This window comes from Poeciliopsis prolifica, unplaced genomic scaffold, assembly GCF_027474105.1.
Source record: "Poeciliopsis prolifica strain line A6 unplaced genomic scaffold, Auburn_PproV2 SCAFFOLD042, whole genome shotgun sequence".
In the NCBI taxonomy this organism is placed as follows: domain Eukaryota; kingdom Metazoa; phylum Chordata; class Actinopteri; order Cyprinodontiformes; family Poeciliidae; genus Poeciliopsis; species Poeciliopsis prolifica.
This window is the reverse complement of record NW_026562417.1, coordinates 5,124,901-5,151,194: the sequence shown is the minus strand read 5'-3', so window position 1 is coordinate 5,151,194 and position 26,294 is coordinate 5,124,901. Positions and strand designations below refer to the sequence as shown.

The window sequence follows — 26,294 nt, the reverse complement described above, 5'->3', positions numbered from 1 at the left end:
ACGTTTTTATACGATATAACTGCACACGTGTCAATACTTCAATAAAGATTTTGAAAAAAAAAAGTTGTGCATTGCCATCTTGCGCCCTCTCGTGGAGACATTTTTTCACACGTGATCGGTCACGTGCTGGTCAGGAGAAGGAGAAGCTTTCCTACCAGCAGCTCGGTGGAAGTGTCACAACACAGCAGGTTGGCCTGGGCCTGGAGGAGAGGACTGCTGCCGGGTCCCCTCACACATCTGTCGGTGAAAATGTCAGCCAGGAACCCCGGAACTGACCTCGGTAAGGCAAAACACTCCCAGTCCGGCTACTACTTTCTTATAGACATTTGTCTGTATAGACTTGTCATATAAACCGAGCTTTCAGTACTAATTACGAGGTTTTCATTCTGTAGTGTAATACTGGAAGTTAAATAAATTAGAGTTAAGTGAAGAAGCGTGAGCATTCCAGTTTAATGAGTAACAGAGGGTCAGTAACCTGCAGGATGACAGCTCTAAACGTTTTTCTTGACCGTGCAGAGTGTACAAACGGATGGTAAAAAATAATAATACTGATAATAATAAAACAGTTTTTAAAGTAAAATGTAAACAAACTGATGTCAGTAGTAATCCTTCTTTCTTACCTGCAGACCTGGAATGGTTGTCCAAAGTGAGGGTGAACACTCAGGCTGTGCTGAAGAGGGCTCAGCACATCCAAGGCCTAAAGCTCCCCAAGAAGCAGTGGCAGGTGAGTTTTCCCATAATGCATGCAGTGCTGTAAATGTTCAGAAGCTCTTCAGTTCCCCTGTTCACCTTGCAGACGGCCTGGCTGCTGAAGGCGGCTTCCTGCATCGATTTGACGACGCTGGCTGGAGATGACACGCCGTCCAACGTTCATCGCCTGTGTGTGAAAGCCATCCAGCCAGTTCGATACGACCTGCTCAGGAGGATGGACATGCACGACAAAGGTCTGCTCTGCTCAGGTTATCAAGATCACCAACAGTATTTACTCATCTGCCTTCACATGTATAGAAACTTGACTGGCATCCCAGCCTTAACTTGTAGGGATTGACATTTCAGTATAACAGCTGCAGGTCTGGTGGAAAGGATTTCCAGCAGGGTTAGGTGTATTTTCATGGGAACTCTATGACTGTTTATTTGTGAGGTCAGCTGCTGATATAGGACAAGAAGGCCTGCTTCAAAGTCTGTGCTCTGTTTTCAGGCTGAACTCAGGACTCTGCAGACCTCTTAAGGTTTTCCTCACTTAACTTGCTCATCTAACATATATATATATATGGTGTTTTAGGTTAAATATTTTCATAAAAAATAAAAATATATGTTATGGCCTACACACATTCATAGAGAGGTTTTCTGACTATCAGCTGTCCAGTCATAAACACTACTTGCTAAAGAAACAGCTGTTCAGAATGCTGAGTCCATTTTAAATGATACACAGCAGCAGACCTATAGGCTGCGTAGATGAAGACGGGTCTGGTCATGTATCAGTTCATCCTGCAGAGGGAGCCACAGCCTGGTTTATCAGCCTAACTGGGTCTCTTGATGTGATCCAGGGTTAACCACAGCAGCAGTCTGTGTGTATCCCTCTCGGGTGGCCGACGCTGTCAGATCACTAAAGGCAGCTAACTCCATCCTACCTGTTGCCTCAGGTGAGTCTCCTGGAATCTTTTTACATTTGTTCTGTACAGGTTAAAGGTCATGGATGTGAGTGTGCGTGTGTGTGTTTCCGTTCCTTCCCAGTTGCCACTGGTTTTCCAGCTGGGCAGACACCCCTGGAGACCCGGCTGCAGGAGGTTTGTATGGCGGTGAGAGACGGAGCTACAGAGATTGATATTGTCATCAACAGGACGCTGGCTCTGACAGGACAGTGGGAAGGTAGGCTGTGCTAGAGCCCCCTTAGCCCAGAAAAACATTCTGAAGTGTGTGTAATCTCTTTAATTATAAACGCTTAGTTCTGCGTTGTGTGAATAAGGGATCAGGAGACAGGATGAGATGAAATGTGGTTTATCTGTACAAAACAGAGTATGGACTAATCGGGAACCAGGTCCATCACAGGGGATACAGCACCTCGCACCCATCTCTCAGGAACTGGCAACGAGGTGTCTGTGTTCACTATGTTTAACACTGCCAACCACCAGGAGGGGGTGCTGTTTCACCCATTACACATGAACCCAAACTTGGAAGTGATGACAAGTGGAATTCTATATATTAACTATGTTACACTCCCTCCTGCCAAATTCCACTTGCCCCATTACAACAAACAAAACTAAACAACAATAGAATAAAAAACAAGAAAGAGAATAAAAAACTAAATAAAAAAAAGTACAGTAACGCAGGGAAAGGTCCAGGTACAAAAGCACAAAATAGACTAAGACCACTATTCAAATGCACAGGAAACCAATACACGACCACCGTTTTCAAAGTTGCTTGTGGGGTACAATCACATCAAATTCACAGTTACAAATATCTAGTAACTTAGACTATCCCATGGGGATCAGTATGAGAAAAGGTTGGCCAAACCCTGCCTACATACATAGGGGGGAAAAAAAATGCCCATTAAATATGTTACATGTGCAATGTGATAAACTTCAGGTCCAACCAGGCTGAGATTGTCCATCAACAAAACCTCTCCACAAGATTAAAAACAGAAGCAGCTTGTATATAAAGTGAGTCTGAAAAAAGCAAATTCAACAATGGAAGTAAGTGACATGTCCTCCATGTGCTCAGGAGAGTTGACTGTTGGAAATGCAACAAGAGGTTTTTAGAATTGGACCTGATTTCTTCCGTTAGTTTTCACTCCCACTTTCTAGATTTTCTTCATGTTTTTTTGCATGTTTGAACAGTCCATCTGGATGCTGTGCAGATAGAAGGATTTTTGCTCTTTTTCCACTCTCTGCTCAGGATCACCCTCTCCTTCATGCTTTACTCTAAACATTTGACCATTTTGACAGTGCAAAATGACAAAAGTCAGTTGTCATCCAAACAAGGAGGGTCAGAGGAACGTCCCAACTCCTGATGTTATGGAGAAACTGGGACTCTTGTTTGTGCTCTTGTCTTTGAGTATTGTTGTTTGACCGTTCTAACTCTCTTACTGAACCTGGATTACAATGTGAATGTAGCCTAAGTCAGGGTTTTTCTGTTTCACACACAGTATCTGGTTAGCTAGTGTGTGTTGTTTCAAGCAAGCTGTGGTGTGGAACCAGGTGGTTGTTTATGCATTGTTCCAGCACATCTTCTTTCCACGGTGTTTTAACGTGTGCCTGAAGGTAAGGGTCCCTTTGAACACAGTGCCTGAAAAATCAGCAGCTGGCATCAACAGAAGTGGAGAAAAAGGTCCACCAGTGTGATATCTGTGATGTTCAGGTGCGCTTCTCTAGCGTAAGATCTCCCAGAACTGCGGAAATGCATAAGACTAAAGGAGGAAGGCTTATCATTAAATGGTAAATGGACTGAACTTATATAGCGCTATTCCAGTCATTTTGACCACTCAAAGCGCTTTACACTAGAGTCACATTCACCCATTCACACACACATTCATACACCGATACGCAGACCGGTAGGCAATTTGGGGTTAAGTGCCTTGCCCAGAGGCACATCGACATATGGCAGGAGGAAGCTGGAATCGAACCTACAACCTTCCGATTGCAAGACGACAACTCTGCCACACAACCACAGTCTGTCTCCTCTGTCTCTGCAGCCATGTACAGAGAGATTGTCCAGTTTCGAGAGGCCTGTGGTGACGCCCACATGAAGACCATTCTGGCCACTGGAGACCTGGGAACCTTCACCAACATCTACAAAGCCAGCATGGTGGCCATGATGGGGGGTCAGTCCCACAACACAATTTTCTTTGTAACTGTAAAGATGACGGGTCTGTTGTTATGAAAATAACAACAGACCCGTTTTAGCAAAAAAACACTGGAGCTCAGTAAACTGATTCCCAATGACGATTGTACGAAAAATCCTGATTTATTTATTCAATTGAAATATTTTCAGCAAACTTGGTGTGGGAGAGAAAATCAGTTATTGTGTGTGGATAATTCAGAGTTTATTAACAAACACCAAAATGTATTGATTATAAGTTATGAACCATTTTTGGGAAATGCAGAAGGTGGAACTCTGCATGTGATATTCACCATAACTTCACTTCAAACAGAAAATGACTTGGACCAGATCCACGCTGTATTCATGACAACCTGAAGACTGAAACACAAAAACAAGAGGACTAAATCTATTAAGCATAAAGAAGGAATAACAGCTCATATCAGAGGCTCATCAAGCTAGTGTTGCTAAAGTTTCTCTTTACCACACATGAGGCTAAGCTTCATGTGAAAACTTCATTCCATGAAGACTGTATTTGGGGGAGTGAAGGACCACAACCACCCACAAAGAGCTAAAATCCACAAATATTTGAGCTCTCCTCTTAAGATGCTTATGTAAATAGTTCAGATACCAAATATACCTCAATAAGTTTTTAATACGCAGTGGAAACTATCTTAGCATTATCACAGAAACTAACATCCACAGTCTTCCCAAACTCCGATGAGCAGCAATCAACAACAAGGGAAATGAATGGCGCTATGACAACCTATTGGCCTGAAACTGCAGCCAAAAGTACCTCATTGTGGTGAGGCAACTCAGCTTCACAAGCTACATTTTAATTTTTTCTATAGATTTTAGATCCATCAGTAGGCAAATTCACAGAGTCACAATTCACAGAGAAATGTATGGAGGGTGGCAGTGCAGGCATAAAGAGGGACTCATACACAGAGACCATCAGGGTTTGAGTCCCAGCCTGGGTGTTGGTGTTTGGTTCTCTCTGGTACTCCAGCTTCCTGCCACAGTCTGATACATGAATGCTGCATTAGTCATTCTTAAGGCGACTTCTCAAGGTCAAGGTTGATTTGACTAAGGGTATGAACAGTAAAGTTGTGCTGAAAGTCTTTTTCATACTAATTTTAACTCCATAATTATGCACTCCATTGTGATGCTGTAATATTGTGATTGTAACATAATTTTTAAGCAAAATGAATTTAGCAGAAATGAAACGTTTGGACTCGCCTGATCTCTGCTTAGCTAACCATCACCCGATGAGCTGATTACAAAACCAAATTGTCAATTGTTAGATAGAGTTCATTATTTTAATGCATTGCTTTTGTCACCTCACTCGCTTCTTAATCTGCCACTTTTCCTATAAATTGCACATGAGATTTCTGAAATTAAATGATAATTCAACCTATTAATCTGTGATGTCCATTTAAATCTACTGTCCTCTCCTAGTATCCTTGTGCCCACCTAAATGAATGGACCTTTCATCCCTCCTCTCACCCCCACACACACATTTAATACCCATTAGCCATTATCTGGTAATTAAGATTCCTCATAATGAATCTCTAAGAATCTTCCAGATTGAGAAAAGCGAATGAAGGCTAAAAAAAAAAAGACCTGACTGGAAAAAGAATTTGCGGAACACGCCTTTAATGATCTAGGAAATGTTTAACTTGTTCTGGTCTGCAGTGGCCAGATGAACGCTCATTATAAATCAGGGTGAACGAAGATGGAGAACATTTTGTGTGCTACTTGCAGTTTGTGAGGATCTATTAGAGAATCATTTTATCATCTATTTTTAGCAGGAAAGCCAATAAAACACAAATTGTGAAGGAGGACATTAAAAGTCTGAGCATGGGGATATTTTTAGTTCATGAACATGTAGATATAGTCTTGTCAGCCGGGAGCAGATGTTCATGCCTGCCTTCTCACTGCGGGATGTCCTGTACAGCTTAACCTGTGCAGAGGCTGGCAGACCGGTCATTGCTGCGCTTCACTGGTAGGAGCTACTTCAGGGTCTGCAGTTATTTGCCATTAGCATCGGTCCTAAACAAAACTGGAGTTAAATGAACATGATGGCCTTTTAAAGTGTGAATAAGATGAATATTTAATCCTCACTTCCAAGCACATATTAATGTCATGAATCAGCTGTAGTATTATGATGAGCCTGTAAATAAACATGAAGCCAGCAGCTGACTGCAGTGTAGCAGAAGCAGCAGTGGTTTATTATTTTAATGCTGACTGTCATTGTTGATCCCAACAGGTTCAGACTTCATCAAGACCTCTACAGGGAAGGAAGCTGTTAATGCTACTTATCCTGTTGCCATAGTGATGATGAGAGCTATCCGTGACTACTTCTTGCGCACTGGCCACAAGGTAGAGTATTGTTATGTATGTAGAGTTTACTATGTACAAAGTAAGAATCACATGTAAATGTATAAAAACTCATACACTCCTTGATAGAAGAGGATTAAGATTGTTTACTTGTTGCAATAAAGACGTACAAATTCTCCTGTAACTCTCAAACATCTGGAAGAAACGTTTTGGCTTGCGTCAGCCTGAACCATGGCCTCCCTTCAGTGAAAAATGGAGGTGGCTGCGTTATGCTGTAGGATGTTTGTCTTCAGCAGAGACGAGGGGTGGGGGAGAGAGATGGACGAGACAAACATTAATTTCCCCACTGAGGGATTAATGAAGAGCCAATCTGAAAGGGGAGCAAAGGGTATTATGACGGTTCATATCAAACCATGTTCATGTTTGAATCACTGCTGTGATCATGTGATCAAAGTTCTTCCAGACTAAGCAAGTGAGAGAAACCGGTGCTTACATTTCACCTTAATCTATAAATGAAGTCAAAGAAAAGAATAAGTGGAGAAACTGATCTTATATGTGGATATAAAAATGTTTGTATCTGTTTGTAAGCATATGTCATGGTTTAAAAATAGAAGGTATGAAGTAAATGTTTTAGGGGTTTTGTAGTGATATATTTCTGTGGCTGAGCTATGTGTGTGTTCCTCCAGGTGGGCTTTAAGCCAGCAGGGGGAATCCGGACAGCCCAGGAAGCCCTGGTGTGGCTCACACTGATCAAAGAAGAACTTGGTAAAGATTGGCTCTGCCCACATCTTTTCCGCCTGGGAGCGAGCAGCCTATTGGCTGACATCGAGAGACAGGTGAGAATTTCAATCACATCGTCACTGCATGCTTGCTTCACAGTTCCACATTTGTGCTCTGTCTTGTGCAGGTGTACCACCATGTGACGGGGCAATATGCAGCTTATCATGAGCTGCCCATGGCCTGAACACCAACATGTGCTTCAGAAATTATGAAGGAAACATCCAGTCATGTCTTTTTTTAATTCAAGACAAGTGTTTTTTAGACAATAACGTGATGAGTTACCAAAACTTAATAAATCTTTAATTTTAGTTTTGAGCTCTGGTGATTATTTTTTAAAGAAGCTGTATGTTGTCATGTAAAACAACGTGATTCTTCCATGTAGAATGGAACCCTCTTATATAGTAAATCCACAGTATGTGGGAGATGTAGATGAACAAATAGTGACTTTTGTTCCATTTTTAACCCATTTACTTATATGCTTTGAAAGTTAGTATTAATTTGAAGCTACAATAACTGCTGTGATCAGGCTCCTTCTTGAACCCACTGGACTCGGAACATGGAGATTGAGAATGAAATTTACCAGATGAAAAAAATAACGTTTGCTCTGGTTACTAATGAACAAATGATAAAAATGTGGTCAAAATTAATATTTATACTAACCAAATGAATGTCAATGTTAAGGAAAAGTATTTGGAATTATTAGCATTTTTCTATAGTTATGAGGACTAAATTTCTTGGCAATTCTGTATCAATGCTTTATACTGTGTAATAGTTTTGCTTTAAAAAAGGCATTGGGCTTTGGTCACATACTGGTCAGTGACCATCAGGTAACTTTAACCTGATGTCATTTTTTATGAGGTTTCAAGATAAAAATAGGCAAAAAAAATTTTAAGCCCAAACTTGTTATGGTTACATATAATCTGTTCATTTTACTCACACTTCTTCAGCTAACACAGGTAGATCTAAATGAAAAAGATTTTGTGAAAAGTCCAATCTGGTTTGTTCATTTTTGAGTGAACAAACTAAATGGATGAATAAGAGTTCAGCACTTCTGTTCTTCCCATTAAAAACACAAATCATAATCTTTTCTTTTTTAATTTGAAAGACTTAGTTTTGCTATACAGCAGTTTTAAATCCAGAAATTATTTAATTGTGTATTTAATTTGACAATTTATATCAGATGTTAAAATATAAATGAGCTACTCAACAACCACAGCACTTAAACCACTGAGTGGGAGTTCCTTACAGAGATAAATTATCTTGATAAATTTCAGATAAAAACACTTTATTCCAATAGTTTCACTTCTCTGAGATGTCAGAATGATCTAACGTTTAACCTGGAGAGGATTTTAAAGCTCAAAGAAGCACATTAAAGTCTAAAAAAAGGTGATCCTGCAGGAGCCAGCTGTGCCTGATGAAAAATGGACAACGCTCTGTCTCCCTCGAGTTTGCTCTATTTATTAATTGGTATAAGTTCTAAATCTGGTCTTGAGGACTTGTATGATGAAAGATGTAAAACGGATATAGGAATATTTTAATCAAAGGGCTGAAAGATTTCTCGTTTCTTCAGTCCCTCTCATTAATTTACAATCAGAGCACGCTGGTAAACTAAAACACCAGAATTGTAATTAGGTTTTTCTAAAAACACTACTGTGTAGAATCCAAATCCTTGGAATTTTCTTACAGATAAAGAAAACGGGGATATTTCCCCTGCCATTTGTCCTCCCTAAAACGGGAAGAAAAACAGATGGAGAATGACTGAGTCTTTAAGAAAAATTATCAAATCAACAGAGACAAACTACTACTATAAAAGAAAAAGCAAAGAATCAAATTGGGTACATTAATTAAATGGAAACTGTTACTAATCCCCATGCAGGTTGATTCCAGCTGTTCTGTTTGTCAGATCATTATGTGTGTTAGTCTATAGACTGATATAGATTAATACATTATCACTATAGTGATATCTGTGTTTGACCTGTCCTGCATTCTGGATCTGTGAACGTAACTCAGCAGCACTCTCAGGATTCTTTTGCCTGTTAAAAATCAATGTAATCTATTTTCATCGGAGAACTGAATTATTTGGTTTTAATCATTAACTCCTGACATCAGTGTGAGGAAACATCCTGGATGGGTCTGGCACTGTTTGTCACAGAAGGCTCAGAGAGATCCTCCCTCAGCCAGTGAGCTGTAAAATGGCAACATGGTCAAAGAAATGAGAGACCTTGTGATGTGAAGGAGCCTGAAAAATGATCTATGAAGCTTTTCCTGTTTCCAGGGACGGGACACAACGGTGATGAAAGGCTGCCTGCAGCAGACTTCACGGTAACTTCACTTTGCCATTTCCAGTGACCAGCCGTGGGTTTCAGTTCTCTTAGCAGCCAGTCAACTTCATGTAGATGAACGCATTGTTCATTATCTGGCCTCTGGAATTCAGAAGGTTATTGATGTCATTTGATCCAAAATGAAGGAAGTTTCCTCAAATCTTGACTAAAAAAGACTTCATGTCAGTCACTTGGAGGCCATGCCAACAGTTAGTGGTCAACAGGTAACATGGCATGAAAAACAGAAATAGACTTTATAGTTTTCTATATGTGTGCAAGAGTGAAAGTGATCAATCAACAACACAAATTTCTGATTTGTAAGGATCGTGGATTTATTATGTGTAGGAAAAAATTTATCTTTGTTAACAATACACAACATGCCAAGAAATCAGAAATGAGTATTGACAATTTGAAGTTTGCAAATAAACTCAGTGTTTCTCAAACACCGGGGAGCCACTGGAATACTAAAGGGATGCTGAGAAAACAAAAAAGTAAAAACCTACTTAAATACCTATTTTTAGGAATTTATAACTATTTTTTTATGATTATAAAATGTTTTTCAATCAGTACTGAAAAATATGTGAAATTAATGTATTAAAATGTCATGTTCATCAGTCAAATTCATCCAGCTGCTTTGCTCCACAAGCTCTGAGTAAAGCAGCTGAAATTAATCTGTGTTGAAACCATGTGGTGGAAAGACAACATTTAAAAAACATGTGCCTGTTATCCAACTGTTCTCAACCCGAGTGACATGCTGCATTAGTTGTCTGAATTATCCTCTGACTCCAAAAACAGAGAACATGTGTTTTGGTCCTGGCTTCAAAGCTGACACTTCAGTCAGCTCTGCCTGGTTTCAGGAACATTTTTATTCCAGGCCATAGAAATCCATTCTAAACTAGCTAAAGACAGAGTAACTCAAATCTGAATATACTTCCACGTTAGCTGCATGCATTGAAAAATATAAAAATAACTGATAAAATAAGACTATTTATTGTAAAGTCTTTTGCAGGAAAAAGCTTATTAATCACTGACTTCATTTTTAAACACAACCAATGGAGCAGTGCTTCCTGACACAGCTTCTCCTCGAAAACCTGGAACACTTTTTTTAACGAATCAACATAATATTTTGTTATAGTATACATATTATGATATGTATTAATATAACATATTATATGTTATAATATGTAATAATATAACATATTATATGGTAATAATGTGTATTGTTATTAAACAGCAAAAGAGATGATGGTGTGCTGTGACACATTTTAAAGCCAAAATGAAACGACAAGAAACACAATTTCTGTCAGAAAAAAAAATCTTTTCAGTGTGCAAAAATAAACTTTTTCTGTATTTTTGATAGGAACAGGAGTCATTGCTCCAAAATACCCCAAAATAAATAAATAATAAAAATAAAAAAACTAATGAAGGAGAACAAGCTGTGTTTTTAATCAACCACAGCATGCTACAAAGCCTCAGAGACTACAAGGTCCTATGGTAGCCTGCTGAAAGCCTCTCTGAAGTGGCAACGGGGAAAAAGATTACCAGGGAAACCAGAAGGTTTTAGCTGATCAAAAAAGAGATTCAGAACTGTTAGAGACAAAGACTGAAACTGACAAAGGCAGCAGAGCAGGAGCCTGAAACAGAAGAGGTCAAATAACTCGTATAAGGAGCAGTGCTATGGAAAATCAACTTTTTTGTCTGCCATCATATTATAATGTTTCCCTCACCAAAAAAAAAACTATGGTGTTGCCTTGATTCTTTCATTCATTTTTGAGAAATCATTCAATCTCCGTGGCAACTATTCAGCGATACAAAACACCTGGGTGGATCTAGCCCCGCCTTTGAAATCCTCCCCACAGCTGTAGCTGCCACAGCAATTAGCAAAAATCTGTTGGAACTGAGCTCCTTATAGGACCTGCTCTCAACTGGTAAAAACGATTGTTAAAGGGTTAATAAAAACATGACAATTAAAATTAGATTACAAACCAACAATTTATAGTACAAAAATATGGGTTTAATGAAAACCATGCTTAATATCAGCTTCAAAGTTGTTATTTTCAAAAGGTGCAAAATGCTTCAGAGGCCTGGGTCTGCTGTCTGGAGTGTTGCCTGCTGGACCTGTCTGTGGAGGCTGAGGAGACTGCCTGACTGAAAGTTGGCGTATTTAACATAATGCCTTACAGTTTCCTTGAAACATTTAGCGCAGAGGAATTGGGACCTTTTTATTCACTTTTTGTCACTTTACAAAGATTACTGAAGAAGTTTGACAATGACAGAATTAGAACAGGGGTTCTCGCAGCTACACTAACACCACAGGGAACACAGCACACACAAGCCAGAAACAAAGTTTACTTTTGTTGTCGTTTGGAAGAATGGGGTCACATGAAAACTAATGTCACCAAGAGAAATGTGAAGAGAAGCTGTGCATCTTTGAAATGGAACCTTCTGTAATAGCAGGAGCGACTGTCTTATGAGCACCCTGTAGGGCTTTAGGGAATATATAATTCAGTAGCAGAAGAAAGTTGGCTTCTGGTTTCATTCTTACTCCATAGTTTGTACAGAAGATAGCTGTCACTGGAAAAAAACTTTTTGTCTTGTCTTGTTTGATATTTTGAGGATAGTTATAGTTTGGTTGAAAGCAGAAAATTAGTTAAAATGATTTATTTAAAAAAAGAGCATCAATCTTAACCCAAAAGCAGTTTCACTCCAGAACTATTTAATAAAGAAAACTAAGATCTCCATAGGTAAAGTGAATGCACTTATCTAAAATCAGCACCTTGAAGGTTGGAATATCTATTCAGATAAAACTTACTTATCCTGCTCTCTGCATGCAGAAGAGGTTCAAATGACCTTTTTTTTTTGTTTTATGTCTTTAAATGAAGCTAGACATTCCTGTTTTTATTTAGTTCAGGGTTATCAGTCCTCAGTCTGCTTCATGTTGTGGTTCATGATGTCAGTGGTGTGCAGACGCCTGCTGAAAGGCCATCATCTGTTCCCGCTTCTTTGCTGTCCTGCTGGAAGAAGATGTGTTTCACTGACGACGTTCACTCTCTCTTACCAACTTCATTCATTGTCTTCTTTTAAGTAGCAATTGGGCTAGATTATTATTTGGTTAGCTTTCACCTGATAACCACACCTGATACAATTGAGGAATGGATGCCATTATTGTATTTTGGAAAATGAAAAATGAGCTCAACAGTATGCAAGTAATGTTTAGGATGTCATAAAAAAATAGTCTTTCACACACCAAAGAAATACCAAGACTCATGAGCATTAAATAGTAAAATTTAAAAGTCATAGATTTAACGATCTTTCATAAAAAGAACTATGGAAACAGCCGCGCTGAGCCTGGATCAGATCTGATCAGACATTAGCTAGATTTAAAGTGGAATCAGGAGAGCATGGCACTGACAAAATATTATCAGCTGTTGCAGCTACTGAGGCAGAGAGCAAAATGTATCCAGAACAGAAGCCAGAAGTTGGTCCGCTCACTTCTGAGTGAACTGAGCAACATTCATACCCCAGTATGAACTTCATGCTGCTTCCCTCCTGAACTCAGCCTCACACCTGCTTCCTCTTCGTCATGCATCTACTCAGCATGATGAGGGTCAAAATGATTCAGCCATCCGTGTTCCAAACTGAACAAAGATGCAGTGATTGGATGTTTTAACCTTTTTATTGCTTTTACAAATACAACAGTGTTACAACAACCCCTGTAGAATAGAATAGAATGGAATAGAATAGAGTAGAATAAAATAGAATGTGCCTCACTCTAACTCAATTGTTGTTTATTAATTACTCGTATCCATACATGTACTCATTATCATTTGATGGGTCTACTAATCTTATTGTAAATAAACTTCAGAAATGAAAATAGAAAAAACCATCCCCAAACATTTCCCTCAGAGGTCACCTCGACTTAATGCCAAAAAATAACAACAGAACCCGTCGTCGCCATACCAAAGGTGAATGTTCATATGTGGAAAGCTGAGGCTGAGAGAGACAGAGTGTCCATGTGCAAACATTTATGAAAGGTTCAATGCAGCAATTTTCTCTGCATGCTTGACTTTGAAAACTGAGACCTAATGGCCACGATGGGGATCTGTTAAATGTTACTCTGCTGCATCAAAGAGAAGTCTAATAAACCCAAAAACGTTCCCTGACTGTGGAATTCAGACTTGCCTCATTATTAGTTTCATGCATCTTTTCCATGCTGGGAAAAAATATGAAACATATTGATCAATAACTCATTGAATGTTTCCTCTGAATGAAATCATTTCATTATGGTGTTAGAGGCTGAGTGGTGTGTTGATGACATACCAGGCATCAACATTTAAATGCCTGCCAGTCTTAATGAACTTGGAATGGTTTAGAAAGAGTGTTTCCAAATTCTTCCACAGTCCTGTGAGACTACCGCAAAGCCAGCTTGATAAGCAGAGATGATTGCAGCCAAGCAATCTTTAGAAAAAAAAAGACTCCTATCTACAAACACATGCTGGAGTCAGAAGTTGGACATCTTCTTTATCCCAATGCAGCTCCAAATATCTCCAATCGCTCTCAGGCAACTCTTCTCCATTCTTCCAGATAAACTGTTCTAGCTGTCAGCTTGTTTAAACGACTGCCACAAGTTTTCTATGGGACACATCTGGGCTTTGAATGGGTCTTTCTTGGTCTTTAGACCATTTACCTTCTACCTTTACAAGGAGCCAGGTCTGGTACCAAGAAGCATCCCCACAGCATGCTTGAAATCTAACATTTTATTAGATTTGATTGATGATCCATCTTCACTCAGGTAGTGAACCCCACCAGAACAAGAAAACCTCAATAAATCAGAATATATTTAAAAATTTCTATATTTTTTGTCTTTCATTTCAGAAAGTGAAACTTGTTTACATTCATTACAAACAGAGTGAAATATTTCAAGCCTTTCATTTGGATGATTACAGCTTCCAATATAAATATGAATAATGGCTATGAATATATATAATTGATTTGGGCAATTATTCATTAAACTAATAATAATTTAGATCAAAACCTCTAATGAAACACAGATCGTATCCATACATGTACTCATTATGGAGTACATGTATGGATAGACTATTAAAACAGCACATCATGTGTTTTCAGCTAATAAAACACATATTTCAGCTAATATGTGTTTTCAGCTGATATGTCCAAGAAAAAGAAATGATGATAGAAATAAATGATTACAAAAAGAAATAATTTATTTTTATTTATAATTGTTGCTTATAATTGTTTGATCAGGTTAGTTCTGAGCATCTCGATTTCTGAAGCTTTTGGTTTTCTCCAGCTGAACAGCAGGACATCGGACAGTTCGCTGAACTTCATCCACAGATTCTTTGATGAGAGTATCGTTGAACTGGTTAATCAGAACTCCTCGATAGTCTTGTGCATGGATGATTTACTCGTTATTGCTGGAACATTGCTGGTGTTTAATCAGCCGTTCAGACAGCTGTGATGTTCAAGAACATTACTCCCTTATCTTTGAAAGCGGCAAGATGAATCTCAGCATTGGTTTGTGTTTTTCTCCTGGAAGGGGAGCAGGGAGTCTGTGGAGCCAACACAGACTTCAGGGTCAACTGGAACATGAATGATTCTGCTAATGATGCGTAACTTGCTGCTAATGGCCTTTTTAAGTGCTTCTGTAAATTGTCAGCCTTTCCATGGGCTCTAGCAGGCGAGGCTAATTTAACATTATCAAAGAGTTTTTCTTTACCATGACCAACTCTATAACATAATATTTTCTCGTTTTGATGTGCAAACATTTTCATTTTCCAAATCTTTGTTTCCAAATTATAAATTTTTCTACTTCACATTCTCGAAATTTTCTCCACCTTCTTTTAATATACCTTTTCATTTGCCAGATTGTCAGTTATCTTGTTTTTAGATCTGCTCAATTTAATTTCTGTATTGTATTGACCACTACAAGTACTTTGCAGTATAACTTTGTGAGTATTTTTATCTATAAAAACCTTTCAATGGCAATTCTTGGTCAACACATAAATTATAAACCTGATTGCAGAGAAAACCATTATGTTCAGGAGACATTAATATCAGTGAGTCATGTGGAAAAAAATTACAGCTGTGCGAAACTGAGAGGATTAAACTGACAAATCTTCCATCAAGCAATAACACACGGCTTGGACAAAAGAAAACTCATCCTATGGCTCAGTTAGTTTCTTTAATTAGATCTCCAATTAAGAAATAACAAAGAGCTTTCAATAGCATTAACTAGATCAAACACTTTCCCTCTCTTCTTTGTGTCGAACACAAAGAAATTTAATTAGCTTAATTACCTTGGGTATTTTGCTCTTAATACAATTTAAGAATTACTTTCAACAAGTTGACAGTAAAACACCAATCAGACTAGAGCAGTAGCGATTTGTTCTTCATGTACTGTTTGAAACAAAGCTCAAGCTTCAGTCAGAAGGTTAAAACTGAGTTAAGTAGCAGTAAGGACTGGTCCAATTTGGGTGTAATGTCACACACAACAAATCAGCCATGGGAATGCAAATGATTTACAGGCAGCAGAGGTGATAATGGCATCAGTTCTTGTGTGATCAGACGCTGTGAAGTTTTAAGGTACACTCTCTCAAACTTCATCAAATGCAGGTAATTCTGTCTCCAAGACTTAACTGGTGCTAGAACTCACTAAACAGCAATTCTACTTATTTCTAAAACACTGGCTGTCCCAAAGTTCAGAGCTAAGCCAGAGGACAGAGCTGCTGCTGTCAGGAGCTGAAACACAGCAGCCAATCAGCAGCCAATCTAACTGCTCCTGTTGGATCGCCCATAAAAAGCACTTTAAAAAAAAAAAGGAAAAATGAGTTATAGTTTTAATGTACAACCACAGACTGACATGCCACATGTTGAAATAAAGTTTGCAGTTCTGGAACCTGGAATGGTCTCCACTGCTTTGACCATTTGACAAGTGTTGGTTGTTAAAGTTAATGTTCCTCTGCACAGAAAAGCTAAATTAATTGACATAAACCTGTGGTGAACATGTCACACGCATCTGAAAGGGAAGAGGTCTAAATATTTTGACAATTAACAACACCACTTATTTGAGCAACAGCAACAATCTTGCATTGTACAATGTGTTCAAAGGTCTCCAAATGGTTTATGTCAGCTTAATTTAGTGTAAGAGAAAAAGTTTTGATGGAGTCCATTTCCAAATTCAGGCCGATCTAAAAACGCAGCCCAGTAATTTTCTAGAGGTTTTTCCTGTGGTACTCAATAACTCCACTCTCTTCCTTCTCATTTTTCTAATCTGTTGCTGACAACTGTTGGCTTCAAAACACTCGACCCATTAGCTAAGTTTTTGACCAATTTGTAAATATCTGGTCAATATCTGTAAATATCAGGAGTTTGTAAAACTCCTAACCCAGAAGCCGTGAACACATAGATGCAGTGGTATTTGTATAGATTTAATGAACACAATGCTTTGCTTTATCCTCTTCTGTAAAGATATTTGACTGTTAAAACGTTAAATGCTTAAGTTTCTTTAACAGTCAGTTACTAAATTTGGTGGTGATGAAAAAGGAGAAGGTGGAAAATCACAGAAACTATTGAATGAATTATAACAAACTCAACCCTTCTTGCTTGAATGCTACATTTTACTTCCTGTAAAAAGAATTCACCCCTTAGATGTTTTATCCTTTTACTGCTTTTCCAAATTGACCAAAATTACAAAAAGCCTTAATGTCAAAGTGAAACTTTCTTATGTTTTCAAGCATGACAAAACAATGTCATGAACTCGTTCACTTGAAAATGTGAGTGGATTTCTGACAGCTACATAAAATGATACAACAGAAGAAGTGATCACCCTTTAAGTGTGTATTTATCAGCTGGCTCTCTGTGTGAATCGCTCTCAGGCAACTCTTCTCCATTCTTCCAGATAAACTGTTCCAGCTGTCAGCTTGTTTAAACAACTGCCACAAGTTTTCTATGGGACACATCTGGGCTTTGAATGGGCCTTTCTTGGTCTTTAGACCATTTACCTTCTACCTTTACAAGGAGCCAGGTCTGGTACCAAGAAGCATCCCCACAGCATAATTCTGCCATCACTGTGTCACAGTGGGGATTGTGTGTTTGTGGTAATAGTGACTAAAGAACTTTCTTCCATTTGGCCATGGAGTCTCCCTCATGTATTTTGGCAAACTCTAGTCCTGCCTTAATCTGACTTTTCTTCAGAGTGTCTTTATCATTGGAACTCCCAGAAAGCTCTGACTTTCTGGGAACCAACAGTCAGAGTAGATAACTACGCTGACTGATGTCATATTCTTTCTTGATGAATTAACTTTCTTATGTTTTTAAGCAAGACAATGTAATGAACCCGTTCACTTGAAAATGTGAGTGGATGAATCTGTTTTTGAGATTTTGAGAGTATGGATGTGATGATGTGTTTTTAATTTTTTACTAATTTTGTTATTGCATGTTTTTAGTGTTTTTTCAGTGTTTACAGAAATGACAATTTTCCTGGAGGAGAATCCCAAAGACATTAAAAATTTTCTGTGTATCGACATTTTTCATTAATATAGTGCTCTGGTATTGTATATTTGCTGGTGTTTTTAGATGTGTTATTTGCTAAAATCAGTTTTGACTTTGACATTGGAGGATTAATTTTTTTTATTTATAATGATTGATTTGTAAGAACATCTGACTGTATAGATTTAATGAACACAATGGTTTGCTTTATTCTCTTCTGTAAACATACTTGACTGTTAAAATGTTAAATGCTTAAGTTTCTTTAGCAATCTGACTGGAACACATCCAAAGGAGTAAAAGTTTTCAGTAGGTACTCTATTCAATGTTTTCAGAATCTTACCAAAACAATATTTGACAGGTAGTAAAAATTTGACTTGAACTTTCTCAGAACAGGATTACAGACAGTAGCCTGAGACAGGAGCAGGAAAATAATGTCCGTTTTTAAACTTATTAAAGGATCGCAGTGTATGAACCACAAAGAGTGTAATGAGAGCAGGGGACCCTTTATCTGTTTAGTTGTGAAGTAAAAAAAAAAAAATACCTGTGATTCAGGTTTGCATAAACTAATCTTGGTGTTAAGTTTAAGTATTTGAATCCTACAGTCAGGCGGGATGCTGTCTGTTACTGAGTACAATGAAACCAGTGAACTTTGAACCAGGAACAGAACTTGGTTAGTGATCACTCTCTGGGCAAAGTTAGTTTATTCTTTGTCAGGTAAAGAGAGCCAACATCCGTCAGAGAGAAATAATGAAATATACAAACGTGAATTTACACCAGTTTTTTTTTTTTTTTTTTTTTGCCACATTGTCTTTATGGCCATTCTGTACAGTAGAGTGAGTCCCAGTTTATGTACATGTTGGGTACAGAACCTGGACAGGAGGCAATAGTGCATTTTGTTGTGTGATTGCATGCTCTCCTTCAGTCTCTTCATTTCACTTCTGCTCTTCCTCTTCCTCTGATTGGACAATCAGCGGACTTGTGGAGCATAGCCCTCCTTCATCAGCCCCTCCTCATAATCAGTCTGGCAGAGAATCATGTTGTTCTTCAGGAAAAATTTGTCTCCCACACAAAACCTGCAGAGAAGCAGAGGACAGGTGGCACTTAGATGATCACCAAAACATGAGTCCCATCATTAACGCTCCACAGTGGGCCTGACTTACTGCTACATTAGCCAGCTGACTGTGGTGCCAACTCACCCTCAACTATTGCGACCTTGATTGTAATCACGGCGTATGACTGGTAGCATTATGCTACCTTTCATATGTGACATTTTTACTCCTTTCTTTCTGCAGCTCAGTCAGCTTTAATTTCTTGTCTTCAGTTCTAATTTCAGCTTTTTGGTTGTAGTCAGGCTCACAGTCGAGCGAGGCAGATTGACTGCGCACTTCTGTTTCGGAGGGAACAAGGGTTTAATTTATTTCTCTCATTATTTTATTATTCTGAACATCTCTAATGATTGTGCCAGTTTTAAATAATTGAATTATATTTAATTAACTGTGATTGTAAAGACCTTTCAGTCTAAGATTAGACATCTTTGTTATGCATAAACCTACAGTGTGCAGGAAGTTCCAGGAAATGAAGGCTTTAAAACTTTGATATACATTCGTCCCCCTGATGTATCCCTGAAATCTTTTTCTCTATAAGCTCTTCTGAGAAAAAACACAACAGGTTTTTGTGTGCACAAAATTCCATCATTCAGGATTTCACAAAAATCTGATAAAATCATGAAACATCAGAGCTAAAAACTTTAAATAAAATGTCTGCTGAACCTTCTAGGGTCTAAACCATTTTTATTCCAACTTTCTTTATTGAATTTTAACAGCTTGACATTCATTATTAATCATTAGGACAATGAAAACACAGTGATCACAAATAAGAGATACAGAAAGTAAAAAAAAAAATGAAGCTGGTTTCTCTATAAACCCAGCCCATCATGAACACAACATGATCGAGTCCAAACACAAGACTAACAATTAGAGATCCAGTCCCTGGAACTGGACACACCAACATTACATACATCAACACAACCACGCATGTTCTAAATGAGACAGGAAATGACAACAGAAAAATCAACAGTAAATAAATGAAGGAATAATAATACTCAATAAAAAAAAAACAAATATTAAAAAATATGTAAATAAATTAATACATAGGATAAAAGGGCCCACAGATGGTCTAGTTTTCCTCTGTATTAGGCAGCAAAGTGATAGTGATAGTTCCAGGTCTCCATAAATTTGTTGGCAGAGCCAATGAGTGAAAGTCAAAGTTTTTCCAGTAGAGAACTTCTCTCACCCAGTGGTCAAGAGACGGACGGATGTTTAGTTTCCACATACGTAAAATAAGTCTGAGAACCAAGAGTGTTGACAGACCTTTTTTAATCAGATAGGTAGAAGTAGAGAGTTTTTGTTGTCCATCCATTCATTATTTGTATCTTGATGTGGTGCCTTCTTTGTCAAAAGCTTTTACTCATGAATGTCTGATCTTGTGACTCTCATAACACATGCATGGTATTAATAAACCTTACAGTGACTTTTACCTGACACTGTTTGGCAATCAATATTTTTGCCCACAAGACTTCCAACTAGTGTGTGGGCAACATCATCCCAACCATGAAGTGTTTAACAGCTGAATGACAACGACAAGCTTTAAAATAAATCTGTACATATGTCACAGTTTAAAATATATATATATTTTTTTATTTCGCTAGCTATTGGTTACCTTTTCTTCTTTAGCCCCCCCAGCACTTCTAATTCCTGACAAACAGCACAGGTTTTGTTCTGTTCAACAGAATTAGTGTGAGGTTCCAAGTTGTCCAATGTGAAGTTTTTCCCATCATCAGCACTGACCTTTCCCTTCTGCTGTCACCCAGCTGGGTTTCCTGTGCCACCATCTACACTGACCTTGACCCACCAGCTCTTCTGTGGCCTCCGGTTCTTCAGGGGAAAAAGGGTTGGATGATGAGGCTGGGCGACAGCCTCATCGATTAGCTGTCCCCAGGGCTGATCTATGGCTAACTGCTTACAGGACGAATCCTCATATCTGGCGCCTCCACCCTGTCCTCTATCGCCTCAATATGCTCTCTGTGTTTGGATTTAAGAATGCAGGAGTTCAACTTTTAATGCTGAGATAGAGGATGCTCAGATTCTGGACAATTTAAAGGCAAAAGTAGCAGATATGAAAAATAAGCCCACTGTACATTATAATTTTAACAAATATGAGTCATCCATCCTAATGTTATGAATAAAGTGGGGAAAAGGAAGAAAAAATTGCATCTCTTCTGCACAAGAAATGAAACATAATTGTTGAAGCTTTTCCTTTTCTCTTCTATTGGAATCTGGTTTATCTGAAATAGTTTCCTCTACAGGGTGCCAGCAGAAGGAAGCATGATAGCTTTAACAGCTAATAAATAAATGTTAAGATTCTTATGCAATGCTTAACTGGTGGAAGAACAGTTGATGAAATCAGGTAAATAACATAAGGCTTCCATTACACATTTGAAAACCTTACATGTTCATTCAAATACCTGTCAACACTAAATAAATTGGGTCTGTCATTTCATATTGTTTATATTCTATTGTTTCTGTTTTCTTAACAGTATTGATTTCTTGTCTTCTTGATGCGTCAGGTTCTGACGAGTGCAGTCTTATCTCCTTACCAACTGTGTGTCTTACACACTTGTATTACTTTTATAAAATCATTACCTGGGGACTACAGGTAAAAAATAGCCTTTTGGCTAATTTTGGCTTTTTAAACTCATGAACTATCGCAGCTTTTATTCAATTACACTGGCCCTTTATCCCCTTTCAAATAAATAAAGCACATCATATCAAGAATATTAAACAGTGAATGTCTCGTTTCTAAATGATGGCCTTCCCTTGAACAAACTTTTTCTCTCTATGATCCTGGTTCAGTGCCTTAGATTTGTTAATATCAGTATATTTCTGGCAATAATATAAAAAAAATAAATCAAGTCTTAAATAATCCCAAACGGACACATACTTCCCAGAAGCAACTCTTTGACTTTTGGATGAGAGCCTGTCAAGATCCATCAACACAATCCGGCCCTCACTGATGACATCACAGATGTTTATTTAGAAATAAAATACATGTTTTATGCTTCCTGCCCTTCTAAACACTGCGACCAAATAAGAACTGTAAGAATGAACGGTTCAAAAGTAATTTAAATAATGTGCTATCAGATGATGTTACTGTGGAGAGAATCTCTGGTAATAATAATAATATATATAAAAAAACAACTGAATGAATTAAATTTGATTTGCTCTGCTGGTTTATTCATTGGTGCCCCAGTTCTTCCTCGCCTCTATCAGCATGTGAGGATGGGTGGGAGCAACACACTCCATGCAGCAACTTACCTTTGATTGCAGAGCTGGCATGCAAAGCAATCCAGGTGATAGACATTTTCTTTTGCCCTCATCACCATCTCGAAGGCTGGAATCAGCTTGCTGCAGGCTGCACAGTTTCCTGTTACACCAAACAACCTAAACCACGAACACAAACAAGATATGACTGAGTCCAAAACAATACGAAAACATTAGAAATGTCTTAATTATTACAAGACGGAAAGAACACTAACAGGCAAGTTTCAAAGCTTACAAATCATTTTGAAAAACTGAATTCATCACAAGATCATTTAAAATTAATTAAACTTACAATGGCACAAAATGATTGTCAAATTATCAATCAACATAAATCTGGAACATCTGCACAGCGCTTCACTTTTTTCACAGTTTGTTATGTAACAGCCTCAATTGTAATAAATGAATCTTTTTCCTCACATTTTCACATACAAATAATCCATCATGACAATTTGAAAAAAATATATATATATATATATTTTTAGTCATTTGCAAATTTACAAAAACAAGTGGAAAACAGAAGAAATCACTTTTATGTAAATATTCACAGCCTTTACCATGAAGCTAAAAATTTAGCCATTTTCACTAATCATCCCTGAGATGTTCCTACAGTTTAAATGAAATCCAACAGTGGGAAATTCAGTTGATTGAACTTAACCTGTAAAGATTCCCACCTGTCTCTATAAGGGTTCACAGTTTACAGAACAACAGGAAGTGTTAGCCAGAATGGATAGAAAGATGAATGCAGTCATGGAGACATTCTGCTGCAGAGTGTCTTGACCTCAGACTGGAGCGACGCTTCATTAGTTCAGCAGGACAACGACCCAAAGGTGAGGCTTCAGAACCTCTCTGTGGTCATCCTGAAAGGCAAAGCCAGAGTCCAGACCGGACTCTGGTTCTGACAGACACCCTCCATCCAGCTTGATGGAGCTCCAGAAGAACTGCAGAGAAGAACGGACTAAACTGCCCAAACAGAGGTAAGCTGAGCTGGCCAAAGATAAACACAGTACTAAACAAAGGCTAAGAATATGTTCATAAATGTGATTTCTTGATTCTGTATTTTTAATAAATTTGCAAAACACTCAAAAGAATTCACATTGTCACAATGAAGTATTTGAGAGTAGAATTTTCCATAAAGAGATTCATTTAATACAATTTGGAATAGACCACTGGACATATGCACCAGTTCTCCTCACAACTGCGCAAGGATGGATGGATGAATGGATTATATTTTGAATAAGGCTGCAACATAATAAAATGAGGAAAAGTGTGAATATCTCCGGACGTACTATAACTTGGTGATTTTCTGGTAACTTCTAGACTTAAAAAACAATTAACCATAGCTTGTGTTAATTGATGCTGAAGCAATCTTTCCTAAAATATTCAACAGCATTCTCCCATGGCTCATTTCTTCTTCATAATAATAACTGTAAAAACACATTTTCAAAAGTGTCTTTTTTTCAAATTTCAAAACAATAAATCAAATAAACTCAAAATTGTGAGTGGTGTATTAAAACTTTAGTTAGAAACAATTAAAAATATCTTACATAATTTTAAATTATCTCATGTTTTAGGCCACAATTAAACATTATTTTTATTCACAGAGCACAACCACCAAATGGAATCCTATTATTATTATTAAACTTTTTTAAGCATGTGAGCTACTGCTGGCACCACAGAAGAAGATGGAACATTGCTTTCACTGCTCCATGCACATTGTGAACATTGGGCCCCGTACTAAACAGCAACCTGGATCCAGCAGTCAGATAACAAAATCATAAAGCAAGATAAGCTATTAAGCAAAGTTCTTGAGGCTCTTTTCACAGCCCGTGTTAAAATGACAAAACTGCATGCAGCTCTGAGAGCCTGTAGAGAACACGATCTGATAAATGATCTGAGGGTGTGGGATAGTCAGGGCTGGTTATTAACCTCCAGAGAGCATGTAACCCAGAGGCTGGAGAGGAGATGGATTTTACCATCCAGACACAATTATCATTGTTAGCAAAATTCAACACAATATGGGACAAATCTTCAGACATATGTGGATGGCAAAAGTAATTCAATAGTTCAATAATAAAAATTAACAGGTAAAAATGTAACTTACGTACTTGTATAAATTATAGATTTTTATTCAATGTATAAATGCAATAAACTCTGAGAACAAGAGGTGGTCAAATTTATTATAACTGTGAAAAACACTCCTTTAATGCATGCTGAGCCAGCAGAAAACAAAACAAAAATATTTAAAACTTTAAACACACATTTATATCAAAAGTAAAATAAAATAAAAAAGGAGGTCATTCAGCCGTTCAGTTCAGGTGTGCTGGACCACAGGTGGCCCAACTAACCCTGGCTTCCTCCAGATCTGGACTGCGGGAACGAGCAGTTATGACTCTTCATACTTCAATTTTATTTTGTAGTTGACAATACAGCTTGATGAAGCTGAAATAAATTTGAAGGTTTCTGTAGCAGCACACACCAGTGGCAAATGAAGACTGGGCTGACCTGCTTCTACGTCTGCCGAGCTGCATCACAATCTGCATTTATTTACCTTTAGTATGTTGATTTGAAAACAGAATACGTCTTAATCATTGCGATTTAGTAAAATAAGAAACAACAACAGATTATGGGACAATTTCTATCAAAAAGGGCCAATCAGTGTAGATGTTTAGGTGTGCACTACTCAGATAGAAGCGGAAGCTGGAGAAAGAAGATCTCTTGGAAGCTGCGTGGTCTGTTTCTTTTGCCCAGCCCTCACCTCCTGTCTTTTCTGCCACATAAATTGCTCCAGCCTTGGCATGCATTCATCAGCTTCTGTATTAGAATTTGTTTCCTCACAAACCATTGATCATCGTCCTATTACTAGGCAAATGACAGTTAATTACCCACTACATTAACCACCAGGACCCGGGGACTGACTCCCTGTGCCATCAGTCAACATGATGAATGTGGCAAGTTCAGTAATGCATGACCATTCTCCCGTCTGCCCAGCACGCAGAGAACAAGCCCCAGATCACACTTTAAAGCATCAAGGGAAAATCTATGGCAATTTGCATAATTACAGACTCGGGGTTAATAACAGACAAATGATTTGTCACATCTCTCATCGACTTTTTTAATGGAACTGTTGTGTTATTAACCATGCTTGGAACAATGCTGGTGTTCTACATGAAAAGTAGAGAAAGCTTAGCCTGTCCATCTGTAAAGAGACTGAGAAGAAATATAGAAGAACAGATAGAAGCAGCATTACATTAGAATTTGATCTAAGAAGTCAATTTGATCAGATAGTCATATTGTTAAGAGAGGCTGGGGAGGAGGGAGGAGCAGATATAATTAGTCCCTTTCCACCATCCATGAGATTGTCAATGATTAAACAACTCAAGAGTCAAAGTTATTTCAATTACCACAGGCATGACCTGGGAATTGTCAATGGGATAAGAGTTTCCTCCGTGAGTACCCTCTCTTATGAGGCTGCCAGATCTACCAGCCCTCATCTACACCCAAACACCGATCTATCCTAATGAGGAATTATGGGATCCATTATGAGAAGAAGGTGATAATATAGGGAAGTACATCAATTATTTTTTCTGTCAATGTTTTATTGAAACTCGCTCATGTGAGATATACACACATACACAGCACAGTAGTGAAATGTTTCACTTAAATATCAGTTTGAAGGTTTTTCCTCAAGTGACTCCAACCTGTTTATGGCTACTTCTAGTTCGCCAGTTATTGCCCACATTTCTATGTAGCGGATTTCTATTACTGCCAATTAGACAGACTTCTTCTGCCACTCAGAGAAAAACATGTCTTAGAGCGCCGTGTGTGAGTGAAAGGGGGAGGCCACAGCTGACAGCAGAAACAGAAACACGTAAATAGTAAATTGCGTTATTGCTTGGATTTTAATCTGTATGTTTTGCATCCAGTGAAAGCAAGGATGTTAACCAATAAACTGGACAACATGCTGGACATTTGGTAATATTTCCACAGTTGTGGTCTTGAAATAAAATCCCTCAATGCCCGAGACTAAGACAAGACTGAGACCAAGACGAGACCATCAAAAAATTGTCTTGAGTACTACAACACTAGAAAGAATCAAAGCAACATTTCAGCTAAGTTACTGATGAGGGAATAATATAATACTATCAAAAAG

The 26,294-nt window shown here is 38.1% G+C and overlaps 2 protein-coding genes across 4 annotated transcripts in view; one reads left to right on the top strand and one right to left on the bottom strand.

The window, feature by feature from the left end:
- The first annotated feature begins 109 nt into the window (after positions 1-109).
- On the top strand, positions 110-21,598 carry dera (deoxyribose-phosphate aldolase (putative)). Of its 2 annotated transcripts, XM_055055654.1 has the most exons (10): positions 110-280; positions 627-724; positions 797-944; positions 1,548-1,643; positions 1,735-1,869; positions 3,692-3,820; positions 6,086-6,198; positions 6,843-6,992; positions 9,212-9,258; positions 20,635-21,598. In XM_055055654.1, the coding sequence occupies exons 1-10, from the start codon at positions 250-252 to the stop codon at positions 20,750-20,752; spliced, it is 1,065 nt and encodes a 354-aa protein (XP_054911629.1). In that variant the 5' UTR covers positions 110-249; the 3' UTR covers positions 20,753-21,598. The 2 variants fall into 2 exon arrangements, with proteins under 2 accessions (XP_054911629.1, XP_054911630.1); XM_055055655.1 differs by lacking the exons at positions 9,212-9,258; positions 20,635-21,598 and adding an exon at positions 7,064-7,244 and having other exon boundaries at positions 112-280.
- Positions 17,396-26,294, bottom strand: part of lmo3 (LIM domain only 3) — a 30,698-nt gene continuing 21,799 nt past the window's right edge. For both annotated transcript variants that reach the window (XM_055055658.1, XM_055055657.1), the window contains exons 3-4: positions 22,139-22,264; positions 17,396-18,838 (exon numbers count right to left, since the gene is read on the bottom strand). In XM_055055658.1, coding sequence (XP_054911633.1) covers positions 18,733-18,838; positions 22,139-22,264 — 232 coding nt within the window. In that variant the 3' untranslated portion in view covers positions 17,396-18,732. The remainder of the gene's footprint in view (positions 18,839-22,138; positions 22,265-26,294) is intronic.